The sequence below is a fragment of the Saimiri boliviensis genome, chromosome 17 (genome assembly GCF_048565385.1).
Source record: "Saimiri boliviensis isolate mSaiBol1 chromosome 17, mSaiBol1.pri, whole genome shotgun sequence".
Lineage (NCBI taxonomy): Eukaryota > Metazoa > Chordata > Mammalia > Primates > Cebidae > Saimiri > Saimiri boliviensis.
In genome coordinates, this window is record NC_133465.1 from 64,915,374 (window position 1) to 64,927,869 (window position 12,496).

At 54.4% G+C, this 12,496-nt stretch overlaps 2 protein-coding genes and 1 pseudogene across 7 annotated transcripts; 2 read left to right on the forward strand and 1 right to left on the reverse strand.

The window, feature by feature from the left end:
* Window positions 1-29: 29 nt before the first annotated feature.
* Window positions 30-5,026, forward strand: MRPS7 (mitochondrial ribosomal protein S7). Its single transcript, XM_003931742.4, has 5 exons — window positions 30-264; window positions 803-994; window positions 1,110-1,173; window positions 1,677-1,844; window positions 4,355-5,026. Exons 1-5 carry the CDS (start codon window positions 182-184, stop codon window positions 4,574-4,576), a joined length of 729 nt encoding a protein of 242 aa, XP_003931791.1. The 5' UTR covers window positions 30-181; the 3' UTR covers window positions 4,577-5,026.
* On the reverse strand, window positions 4,872-11,632 carry MIF4GD (MIF4G domain containing). Of its 6 annotated transcripts, none has more exons than XM_074388968.1 (6): window positions 11,490-11,632; window positions 9,416-9,547; window positions 6,683-6,792; window positions 6,371-6,526; window positions 6,164-6,256; window positions 4,872-5,600 (listed from the first exon to the last, which is right to left on the reverse strand). In XM_074388968.1, the coding sequence occupies exons 2-6, from the start codon at window positions 9,495-9,497 to the stop codon at window positions 5,373-5,375; spliced, it is 669 nt and encodes a 222-aa protein (XP_074245069.1). In that variant the 5' UTR covers window positions 9,498-9,547; window positions 11,490-11,632; the 3' UTR covers window positions 4,872-5,372. The 6 variants fall into 6 exon arrangements, with proteins under 6 accessions (XP_074245069.1, XP_039332614.1, XP_039332612.1 ...); XM_039476680.2 differs by lacking the exon at window positions 11,490-11,632 and adding an exon at window positions 10,701-10,721; XM_039476678.2 differs by lacking the exon at window positions 11,490-11,632 and adding an exon at window positions 10,416-10,513.
* On the forward strand, window positions 11,631-12,451 carry LOC141581760 (uncharacterized; annotated as a pseudogene).
* Window positions 12,452-12,496: the final 45 nt, after the last annotated feature.

The following is a 12,496-nucleotide window of genomic DNA, read 5'->3' on the forward strand; positions in this document are numbered from 1 at the left end:
TTGGAGGGCAAGTATTTCCTTTTGGCTCTTCCCTTTGGACCCTGGAGTGAGGAACTCTGACGCCCAGATCAGTGGAGTGAAACGCAGACTTAGGACCCCTCGGAGTTTTTGTCACCCGTTTCCCGTCACTTGCTTAGGCGCGCCGAGGGCAGTCTCTGTGGGGTCCTCGTAGCCAGCCAAGATGGCTGCCTCCGCAGTGAAGGTTTCCCGAGGTTGGTCGGGCCTGGCGCTGGTCGTGCGGCGGGCTGTGTTGCAGCATCCAGGGTGAGAGGGCAGCAGGGCAGGGTGAGAAGGTTCTACACGGAGGGACCTCCGTGGAAGGTGGGGAACCACAAGCAGGCCACGTGGGGCCCTGGAGAGAGCATTGCCCTGGGGGCCGGAGTATCTGGATTCAAGCTTCTAAACTAGCTACGTGACTTTGGGCTGATCCGAAGGCTTAGTGACTACCTCTCGCCTAAGGGGTCTGGCTGATCTCGGCTTCTAACGCAGAGCTGAAAGTGCGGTTCAACGGAAGAGCTCAGAGCTGGGATCACCTATGAATTGGGAGGGGTTGGAGGAGGGCCGCAGGTGCAGAGCCATCGTTGCCGTTAGCACTTGACCAGGAGGACACTTTACCCGCCTGCTTGGGAGATGTCCTCCTACTTCTTGGGACAAGGGCCTAAATTGTTGTGGCTCAGGTTTAGCTCGCCGTCTCCGCGCCGCTCTCCCTCGTCGGCGCGTTGGCAATCATGCCTATTGTTAAGTCAAACTTACTCGCTTATGGAGTCAGCTTTTGCTTGCCTCCTTCTCTTCCCTCTCCCAGGCTAACTCAGGTGAGGTGGAGCCGCTATAGTGCTGAATTCAAGGATCCCCTGATTGACAAGGAACATTATCGCAAGCCTGTGGAGAAGCTAACTGAGGAGGAGAAGCATGATCGGGAGCTCAAGAAGACTCAGCTCATCAAAGCTGCTCCAGCAGCGAAAACAAGTTCTGTGTTTGAAGACCCAGTCGTCAGGTTAGATGGAAACAAACACTTGTTCCATGGACTGGGACTATCCCAGGGAGGGCCTCTGGTGAGGATTCCGTGATACAGCCTTGGAGAGCTAAACATGTTGCTTTTCTCTTTGAAGTAAATTCACCAACATGATGATGAAAGGAGGAAACAAAATACTGGCCAGATCCCTCATGACTCAGGTAAACAACACCTCCCTCCTCAGTCATCTTTCTGTTCTCCCCATGGCCTTGTACTTGGTACTTCCAATGTAGCTTAACAGCAAATGATTCATATACCTATTATTAAGATTAACTTCCCTGCATGTGTAGGGGCTTTAACGAAGGCCTGTAGGAGTCAACAACTACCATTCCTTGGTGTTTCAGAAATAAACACACGATTTTTTTTTTTTTTTTTTTTAACTAGAAAGAAATCCCTGAGACACACAGTTTAAAAAAAAAAAAGGAAAAAATAGAACAACTGCCATTCCCCACCCCACCTCCCGTGCCACAAATCTCAATCCACTGTTTTTGTCCTAGTCTAGCAAAGGGAGAGGCACTTAAAAACTTCGTTTTGGATGTGCTGTGAGAGGAGCTGCTTTGCCATAGCAGAACCAGAGGATGGGAGTAAAAGGCAAGGTACTAGCTTGGCTAGGTAAACCTTTTAGGGAGCCTGGGGCAGCCTCTTCCACTGTATTCCTTTGCAGACTCTGGAAGCTGTGAAAAGGAAGCAGTTTGAGAAGTACCATACCGCTTCTGCAGAGGAACAGGCAACCATTGAACGGAACCCTTATACCATCTTCCACCAAGCACTGAAAAACTGTGAACCTATGATTGGGCTGGTACCTATCCTCAGAGGAGGCCGTATATATCAGGTGAATGAACGGACGGGGCAAGAAAGCAGGACTACCCACAGGCCAGCTGCGGTGGTGCACACCAGTAGTCCCAGCACTTTGGGAGGCCAGGGAGGGTAGATCACCTGAGGTCAGGAGTTTGAGACCAGCCTGGCCAACATGGTTAAACCCTGTCTCTACTAAAAGTATAAAAATTAGCCAGACTTGGTGGCACATGCCTGTAATCCCAGATACTTAGGAGACTGAGACAGAATTGCTTGAACATGGGAGGCAGAGGTTGCAGTGAGCTGAGATCATTCTACTGTACTCCAGCCTGGGCGACAGAGTGAGACTTTGTCTCCAAAAAAAAAAAAAGAGGACTCTCCTCACATAGGTGGTACTTGGGAGTTGGATCAAGATTGATAGCTCACTAGCTGGTACAGTGGGATTACACTTTGGGAGCCTAATGCAGGATAGCTTGAGCTGAAGAGCTAGAGACCAGTAGAACAACATATGGAGACCCAGTCTCTACAAAAAAATTAGCCAGATGTGGTGGTGTGCACCTGTGGTCCCAATTACTCAGGAGGCTGAGGTGGGAGGATCACTTTAGTCCAGGAGGTCAAGGCTGCAGTGAGTTGTGATTGTGCTACTGCATTCCAGCCTGGGCGAGAGATCGATCTTGTCTCCAAAAAAAAAAAAAAGGTTGAGGCTGTCATGGTCCACTCCTCTGAGTCCTGCAGTATAAAAATTATACGCAGTAGGCAGAAGTTGGAAGAGAGCAAAAAAGTTTCTAAATGAATGACATCTGGGAGCCCACCACCTGGCCTTTCTCTGTCAAGCCTTCTGTGTGTCCTAACCTGTAAAATTCTCGCCGGGCGCGGTGGCTCAAGCCTGTAATCCCAGCACTTTGGGAGGCCGAGGCGGGTGGATCACAAGGTCGAGAGATCGAGACCATCCTGGTGAACATGGTGAAACCCCGTCTCTACTAAAAACACAAAAAAGTAGCTGGGCATGGTGGCGCTTGCCTGTAATCCCAGCTAGTCAGGAGGCTGAGGCAGGAGAATTGCTTGAACCCAGGAGGCGGAGGTTGCGGTGAGCCGAGATCGCGCCATTGCACTCCAGCCTGGGTAACAAGAGCGAAACTCCGTCTCAAAAAAAAAAAAAAAATTCTCATGGTGAGGGACTATTCATATCCTTTCTTTCTATACCAGTGCTTAGCATAGTGCTTGACCCATAACTGATGCTTCATCACTGTTTGCTGAATGGTACTAGGTATCTCTTTCATAGCATTTCATTTTATTTTATTGTCGTGAGTTTTCCTGTGTTCTTTTTCAATATAAACTCCATAGGGAACAGGCCTGGTGGCTGACACCTGTAATCCCAGCACTTTGGGAGGCTGAGGGGCAGATCACCTGAGGTGGGGAGTTCGAGACTGGCCTGGCCAACATGGAAAAACCCCATTTTTACTAAAAACACAAAAAAATTAGCTGGGTGTTGTGGCACATGCCTGTAATCCTAGCTACTTGGGAGGCTGAGGCAGGAGAATCACTTGAACCCGGGAGGCAGAGGTTGCACTCCAACCTGGGCAACATGAGCGAAACTCGGGAGAAAACAAACAAAAACTCCTTATGGATAGGGACTTCCTCATTATTTGTCTGCCCTCTAGTGTCTGGCGTGGTACCTGACACATAGTGAGGGCCTGGCAAGTAATTTTTGGACACAGGGGCTTGTTTTTCTTTAAGCGTTCTTACAGGGTCTTGCTTCTTGTCCTTTTTTCAATTTTTTTTTTTTTTTTTTTTTTTTGAGGTGGAGTACTCTTGTTGTCCGGGCTGGAGTGCAGTGGTGTGATCTCAGCTCTCAGCAGCCTCCACCTCCCGGGTTCAAGTGATTCTCCTGCCTCAGCCTCCAACTTCCCCCACCCAGTAGCTGGGATTACAGGTGTCCACCATCACGCCTGGCTAATTTTTTAGTATTTCTAATAGAGATGGGGTTTTGCCTTGTTGGCCAGCCTGGTCTGGAACTCCTGGCCTCTGGCGATCCACCTGCCTTGGCCTTCTTTAACTGTTCTCATAGATACTGAAGGAGTCTTGTCTTTAAGTACCTATGGTATGAGGTGGGTAAGTCACCCCAGCTAATGGGGCTTTTCCCATTTGGTTCTTATAACAACTTGGCAGGACTACCGTTTAGGAGAGGAAAAGGCCAGGGCTTTTTTTTTTTTTTTTTTTTTTTTTTCTTTTTAATATATATGGAGACAGGGTCTTGTTATTCTGACCAGGCTGATCTTGAACTCCTGGGCTCAAGCCATCCTCCTTCCTCAGCCTCCTAAAGTTCTGGGATTATAGGTGTGAGCCACTGTGCCTGGAGAAGCCAGTGCTTAATGAGTGTTTGCTGAATGAATGCCTCTTGTGTCTGCTACATTGAGCTCACTTGAAGGTGAGGGAAGCTCAGAGAAGAAAAGACAGGCCCTTCTCCCCAGGCCTGACCCAAAGGCACCGTGTAAGCCCCAAGCCTGGCAGATTCTTGGATGAACTTGCCTATGACCTCTCACCCAGGTCCCTACATCCCTACCCGACCGACGTCGCCGCTTCCTGGCCATGAAGTGGATGATCACTGAGTGCCGGGAGAACAAGCATCGGCGAACAATGTTGCCGGAGAAGCTGTCACACGAGCTGCTGGAGGCTTTTCATAACCAGGGCCCCGTCGTCAAGAGGAAGCATGACATGCACAAGATGGCTGAGGCCAACCGTGCCCTGGCTCACTACCGCTGGTGGTAGAGGCTCCAGGAGCCCAGAGCCCTCTGCCGCAAGAAACAGTGTGAGCCACTGCACACTGAAAAATACCTTTGATTAAGGATGTAGCTGCTTTGTAAGGGTGGGCAAGCCTCAGAAGAAAGATGCAGTAGCACATTTACTGTCCAGGAATCCTTTCTTTGAGGCTAGAACTTGCTCTCTCTGCCCCCATTGCCTTGTAAAGACCCCACATTGACTTGGGGATTTCCTGCAGGAAACTCAGGTCCCAGTCTTCTCTTCCCTCAGCTTGGGGTGGACCTTTGGATATAAAAGGAAGCAGTTTTAGTATCAGAAAAGATTTATTGGAAAATTCTGACGCTGACCTGGTATAGCATGTGGTGCAGTGCCACCATTCACTGAAACTCCCTGGAGGAAATAGGCTTGTTTCCCAAGTTGTCTTTGTACAAAATGTATAAAAAGTAGTTTCTGGTGTGACTTGTGCTCTGCCTCTGCCCCTTGATATCCCAAAGCATCCTACCAATGGCTATGCTTACCCGATTTACAGATGGGGAAACTGAGGCACCAAGGTAGCAGTTACAGTAATGGTTACACAGTGTAGTGGCTCTTAGGAGCTGCCCTTCTCTGCCTGGCCTTGGTGGGAGGTGGTGGGGGAAGGGGCTCAGGGCAGGACCATGGCGTAAGTGGGAAACATCTCACCAGGAGATGAGAAAGTCTAGAAGGGAAGACGCTCAAAGTCTGGGAGGGGCAGAGACTCCACTGCCAGCTTCAGAGGTGGATAGAAGAAAGGCTGGTGCTGGCAAGTTAGCCCTGATCTGGAGGCCTAGTCAGAGACTTCGCTGTAGTAATACTTGTGGGCAGCTGGTGTCGTCTTCCAGCCGGCTGCCCGGAACTCAATGATCTCCAGCAGCAGCAGCTGGGCCAGGGAGCTGAGGCCGGTTGGGAGCAGGAAGCCATCCCGGATCAGCACAAAGAGCTCATCCATGCGCTGCCCGTTCATTTTCTCCAGCTGCTCCCCAACTCGGTGCAGCTGCAACACCAAACAGTCCACCTGCAGGGGACAGTGGGAGTGACACGAGTGAACCAGGGCAGGGCCAGCTTCTCACAGCATTTGCTGAGTGCCGGGCGCTGTGCTTTGCGTTTACACTTGTTCTCTTGCTCCCTCTTCATCCAGTGGGTATTTCCACATCTTACAGAGGAAGAAACGAGTTCAGGGACTTGACTGAGTTCCCTCATCTAGCCAGGCTCCACTCAATGCCTGTCTCCAAACCACTTCATACCACTCTCCTGCCTCCCCACATTGCCTGACCCTGGTTTGGCCTCAGGGCCATCTGTACCCACAGCTGGCCATGGCTCGCATGGCCACCATCATAGGTTGGCTTTCTAACTGGGAAGGAAGCTGCTGAAACAGTAGGTTTTGGCTGCTATCTGTTCTGGATAAATTCCAGACCTGACAGCTGGTCATGTAACTCTGACAGGCCTTAAACACCCCCACACTCCTGCCCCAGAAGTGATGTCCTCAAAGTCCTCACTGAGCAGTGGACTGGCAGTCGGCTGAGCCAGACTGTTCATCCCGCAGGCTTCTGTGCCTATGCTGGGACTGGGGCCACCCACCTCCTCCTCCTTGTTCAAACTGTCTGGCTGGGCTAGCCGGAAGAGGCAGTCATAGACGGGGTTCACCAGGGCCATCATGGGCATGTTGTTCACCTGTGAGAGGGAGGAGGGGCCAGAGCACCGGGCTTAGTGACCAAGGGGAGCAGTCCAACCTAGGCCTCAGGAGACGGCCATGTCTGCCTCCCAGGGTGGCTGCCCGGGCCTCACCCTCAGGTAGTCAAAGATGTTGCAGATAAAGGTGACATAGCAGACCCAGCCCTGCAGGGAGCGTGCGCGCAGCTGCTCCCGAGCCTGGAACTCCTGCTGCAGTCGGTTGAGGAGTCCGCGCCGGAAGACACTCTGGCCTGCTTGTTTACTCTCTGCCTGTGAGCCAGGGAGAGGAAGGTGAAGGGTGTGGGGGGGGGTGGTGCCCCTGCAACCCCACCCATCCTATGCCTGTCTGTCCTGCAGGCCAGGCCTTCTGCCCACTCCTGAAGCACCTTTCTCAAAGCAGCTTCCTTTACTCTCCCAACCCCCAACCTGAATGATGGCGTAGCACATGCGTCCTGCTTCCTTGCTGAACACACAGTCCTGCAGAGAATGGTCCACAATCACATTGGCTACTTTCTCCAAGTCCACAGCACCTGGATCTAAGGGTAGAGATAGGAGGGGAGTCTAGAGCTGCTGCTTTATCACATTTGCCTCCACCCACTTCTAAGAAGTTGTTGATATTTACAGTAGAGCACTCTCATACGCTTGAAGTGAAAGAGATCAGAAATCATACAGAGGACAGTGGCTCCAGTAGTGCGATCGGTTAGTGCATGGTACTTAGAAATCATGGCCAGGTGCGATGACTCACGCCTGTAATTCTAGCAATTTTGAGAGGCCGAGGTGGGTGGATTACCTGGGGTCAGGAGTTTGATACCAGCTTGGCCGACATGGTGAAACACCATCTCTACTAAAACTACAAAAATTAGCTGGGGATGGTGGCTCACACCTGTCATCTCATGTTATCTCAGCTATTCAGGAGGCTGGGGCAGGAGAATCGCTTGAACCCAGGAGACGGAGGTTGCAGTGAGCCGAGATAGCACCATTGCCCTCCAGCCTTGGTGACAAAGCAAGACTCTGTCTCAAAAAAAAAAAAAAAAAAAAAAAAAAAAAGGAATTTCATACAGAGGGCTGGGAGCAGTGGCTCACGCCGTTAATCCCAGCACTTTGGGAGGCTGAGGCGGGTGGATCACAAGGTCAGGAGTTCAAGATCAGCCTGGCCAATGTGGGCCAGGCATGGTGGCAGGGGCCTGTGTCCCAGCTACTTGGGAGGCTGAGGAAGGAGAATCACTTAAACCTGGGAGGCAGAGGTTGCAGGGAACTGAGATCGTGCTATTGCACTCCAGCCTGGGCAACAAGGGCGAAACTGTCTCAAAAGAAAAAAAAGAGGACAGTAACCTTACAAATGAACAGCTTTAGCTGTCTGTCTTCTGGTTTCCCAGTCAGAGAAAATGAGGGTACGTGGCTGAAACGGACCAATCAAAATAAGAATATCGTTTTTCAGGAAACGCATCTTTTCCTGGCACTAGGTCAGGGAAGGAATACTGACCAGGACACGTCTCCAACAGCAATTTCACAAGAAAAAGTGTTCTTTTTTTTGAGACGGAGTTTCGCTCTTGTTACCCAGGCTGGAGTGCAATGGCGAGATCTCGGCTCACCGCAACCTCCACCTCCTGGGTTCAGGCAATTCTCCTGCCTCAGCCTCCTGAGTAGCTGGGATTACAGGCACGCGCCACCACGCCCAGCTAATTTTTGTATTTTTAGTAGAGACAGGGTTTCACCATGTTGACCAGGATGGTCTCGATCTCTTGACCTCATGATCCACCGGCCTCGGCCTCCCAAAGTGCTGGGATTACAGGCTTGAGCCACTGTGCCCAGCCGAAAAAGTGTTTTTTTGTTTGTTTGTTTTTGTTTGTTTGTTTTTGAGACAGGGTTTCACCATGTTAGTCAGGCTGGTCTTGAGCTCCTGACTTCAGGTGATCCGCCTGCCTTGGCCTCCCAAAGTGCTGGGATTACAGGCGTGAGCTACCGCACCCGGCCAGCGAAAAAGTGTTCTTATACTACACATATACAAATCCCCAACAAGAGAGGGCCACACAGGGCCTCCCAACAGGCTTGGCTTGGCACATGATGGGTCTTGCTAATTGTTAAAGACAAACTTCTGTCCCACCTGTTACAGCAGGAAGGCATTAGGCCAGGGGAATAACTATAGCTCCTCTGGCAAATGGAATATTCTCCATCTTCTGTCTCAAAGCAGGCAGCTGTGCATTCAAGAGGGAGGGCCATCGCAATGCAGAAACGGGCAATTCAAATGTGAGCACTTCAAGGGTATGAGCTGTGTTCTTTTTTTATGGTTAAACTTTTTTTTTTCTTTTTTTGAGACGGAGTTTCACTCTTGTCACCCAGGCTGGAGTGCAATGGTGCGATCTCGGCTCACCGCAACCTCTGCCTCCTGGGTTCAGGCCATTCTCCTGCCTTAGCCTCCTGAATAGCTGGGATTACAGGCACGCGCCACCATGCCCAGCTAATTTTTTGTATTTTTAGTAGAGACGGGGTTTCACCATGTTGACCAGGATGGTCTCGATCTCTTGACCTCGTGATCCACCCGCCTCGGCATCCCAAAGTGTTGGGATTACAGGCGTGAGCCACCGCGCCCGGCATATGGTTAAACTTTTTAAAATCTGAGACAGGGTCTCGCTCTCTTACCCAGGCTGGAGTGCAGTGGCAGGCTCATGGAACCTGCACCCTCACCTTCCCAGGCTCAATCAGTCCTCCTACCTCAGCATCTTAAGTAGCTGGGACACAGTTACGCCCCACCATGCTGGCCTAATTTTTCAATTTCTTTCTTTCTTTCTTTTTTTTTTGTAGAGATGGGGTTTGCCCCATATTTCCCAGACTGCTCTTGAACTCCTGGACTCAAGCAATCCATCGACATTGGCCTTCCAAAGTGCTGGAACATGAGCCACTGCGCCTGGCATGAGCCACTGCGCCTGGCCCTATGGTTAAGCTTTTTAAAAAGTCTTTACAGTCTGAAAGGTGACTGTGACTCATACTCCAGAATAATGACCTAACATGTAGCTTGTCTTCCAGTTCAAGAATTACACTGCCGACACCTATCATCACAGAATGATGGAGGCATTCGCCAGGCTCAGCCCTCTGGTGCTGCCCACAGGGGCCCTTCTCTGTGGCTCCTGATCCCAGCTCAGGAAGGGCTCCCGTGCTCACCTTTGAGTGCTGTCTTCAGCAGCTGCTGGGTCTCTGCATCAAAGGACTGGATTTTATACTCCTCTCTACTGGGCTCCCCCATGACCAGCCAGTCCCGGTAGCTCTTGACTGGGCTGGGACTAAGGACAGCACCTGGGGAGAAGAGGCGAAGGGAACGGCCTCAGGTGTGGAGCCCAGGGTGGGTTCTGTCCTGCAGGCCCTGGGCGGGGCTGACGGCGCTCGGGACAGGGGCTCCTGTGCAGTCCGTGGCGTGCAACGGTTGTAGTTGGCTGAGGGCCCGCCAGGCTTGGCTTCTGGCGGGGACTGGGCATCAGCCAGGCACCTGCTGCTCGGTTTAGAAACCCCACGCTTGCGGGATTACACAAGAGCGAGAAGCTGAAGCAGGAAAGCGCCCACCCTCTACTCCCAGCAGGAGGCAGGGGTGGACTGGGGCAGGGTGTGTGCGGGCGGACGTTAGAGTTGCTTAAAGAAACCGGCCTGACGCTGCTGGCCCGGCATGATGCCGTGTGAGGGTCAGGCTGGGAACTCTAAGCGGCGCGGCTCTGTCCCCAGCAGGGCTCCGAACCTCTGTCTCAAACCCTCTCTTCCCAGCTTTCGCCGAGTCCTTCGGTCTAAGCACCCGCTGCTGCATCCCCCGGGTGGGGCCGGCCTGTGCGGATGGGGACTCCCCGGCCCGGCCAGCTTCTCCCCGGGACAGACTGGTCGAACCGGCCCCAAAGTGGCGGCAACCCGGCCCTACCCACTCGAGACTCCTAATTCCTGAGCTCCATTCTGGATCCTTCCTCTTACGGGGGGTGGGGGGGACAGGATGATGCGCCCTCGAGAGGTGGCTTCCGCCGGCGGCTCCCCGCTGGCCATAGGAGGCGCCTTTGGAGTCTCCAGCCCTCGGCCGCTCCCCACCGAGCCCGGAACGCCCCTCCCGGCGGCACAGGGCGGACTGCGGACCCCAAGGTCCAGCGTCCCCGCAGGCTGGAGAGGCGGCGTGGGCAGCGGGACCCACCTGCCGGACCGGCGGCGCGCGCGCGTGCCCGGGGCCGCCTGTCGGCTGGGAGCGCGCAACCCGCGTCAGGCGCTGCGGGGGCCGCTGTGAGCTCATCTCCTCGCGCGGCGCCGGGGAAGGGCCGGCTCGCCCGCGCCACCTGCCGGCCCCCCGCGGCACTGCCCTGGCCGACGGGCAGCCCCGGAAGCCAAGTCGACCGCGTGGGGCCCAGTCGGAGACCCGGGGGACCCTGCGACGCTGCCACCCCCAGCCAGGTGTAGCTCGCTCGGCCCGTCCCCTCCTCACCCGCTGCGCCCCGGCCCTCTCCGGGCCCACGCCGGACCCGCCAGCTCCTCGGTCTTGCGCCTGGCCCCGCACCCGGCCCTCCCCGAGCTCAGGTGCACCGGGGTGAGGGGGCGGGAGACACCGCTGGGCCGCGCGGCGTGGAAGAAGCCTGCACAGGGTGTGGTGGGGACCCGGTGGCAGGAGAGACGGTATCTGTCCTGGTCACACCACGTTCCCCGCTCCTCCAACCAAGGTAGAGAAGGCGGGGGCTGCAGGGCCGGGGCCAGCCACGACCCCCTCCCGCTCCAAGGACGTGGGCGTAGCGAGTTTCAGGTCAGAGGTGCAGCCCGGAGAAAGGGGCCCCGTGGGCAACTCGCGGCCGTCGGGTGTTACGAGTGCCCCTGAAGGGGCGCGGACGCCACCGCCCGGCGTCTGCCCTGAGTGACAGGAGGGCACCTAGAAGGCGGGAAGAACTGTCGCCGCTCCTGCCGCGGGACCGCGAGAAGCGCTGCCCGGGTTGCGGCCTCCTGTTAAAAGAACCGCCAAAGTGGTCACCGAAAACGGACGAGGAAAAGAACGCTCAGCTGCAGCAAAAGAAACTAATGGGCAGGAGAAAGGAAGAGAAGACAGTTTAACGGAATTTCATAAAAAATACATTCAGACCGGGCGCGGTGGCTTACACCTGTAATCCCAGCACTTTGGGAGGCCGAGGCGGGCAGATCAGCTGAGGTTGAGACCAACCTGACCAACATGGAGAAACCCCGTCTCTACTAAAAATATTTTTAAAAAATTGGCCGTAGTAGCGCATACCTGCAATCCCAGCTACTCAGGAGACCGAGGCCGGAGAATCGCTTGAACCTGGGAGGAGGAGGTTTCGGTGAGCCGAGGTTGCGCTATTGCACTCCAGCCTGGGCAGCAAGAAGGAGACTCCGTCTCAAAAAATGAAAATAAAAAACACATCCAGGTAGCTGCATCCCCGCGGGCTCCGCCGCAGCCTGGACCTTGGGAACCAGCAGCCCAGAGCCAAGAAGCCCCAGGATTCAGGGCCCAGACAGACCCCCAAATCCCGGACCAGAGGCAAGGAAGGATGGTGCGAGGAGCCCAGGACCCACACACCAGGGCCAGGGCTGGAGAGGGAGGCATAATGGAGAGCTCCCCCCAGGTGAAAGCAACCCCACAGGCCAAGCAGGTGGAGGGAAGGGTGAAGGTCGTATTCTGGAGCCCTCCCCTCAGCCTGGAACTGGTTTCTCCTCTGCCTCTCCACCTGTGGGTGTCCCTGTGCTTTGGTAACACCCTAGGTACCAGCTGTGCCCTCACCAGGCTGCCCGCCCGCCCCTTCCTTCTCCCATCCCCATCAGGGGGCTGCTTCAGAGCCCCCACCCTTGTGGGGCTACAAGGGAGGATACACCCAAGCAGGCAGTGAGTACTGATGCCACCTGTCCTGCCAACAGCTCCTCACCCAACAAGGCTGACCCAGCCCAGGGTGAAAGAGGAGCCTGTAGACTGGGGAAAGGCTGCACCTTCACCCATGCCTGCCTATGGCATGGCCTCTGCTTCCTGCACAGGCGCTGAGATCTACTTCCCATGGAGTCCCACTGAGCCCCATAGCCATGGCCAGCCTGGTCCTGGGAGAGGACAGCGCGGGTGGTGGTGTGTCTGCAGACACCAAGATCTGGGCATGGGGCCCAGGAAGTGACTGGCTTCAGCCTGGAGTCTCCACCAGCACCAGCAGATGTGCCAAGGGCCGCAGCTATGGAGAACAAAGGATTTGAGGAAGGCAGGAGTCCCTTCCCTCAAACTGAACAGGAAGGAGATGG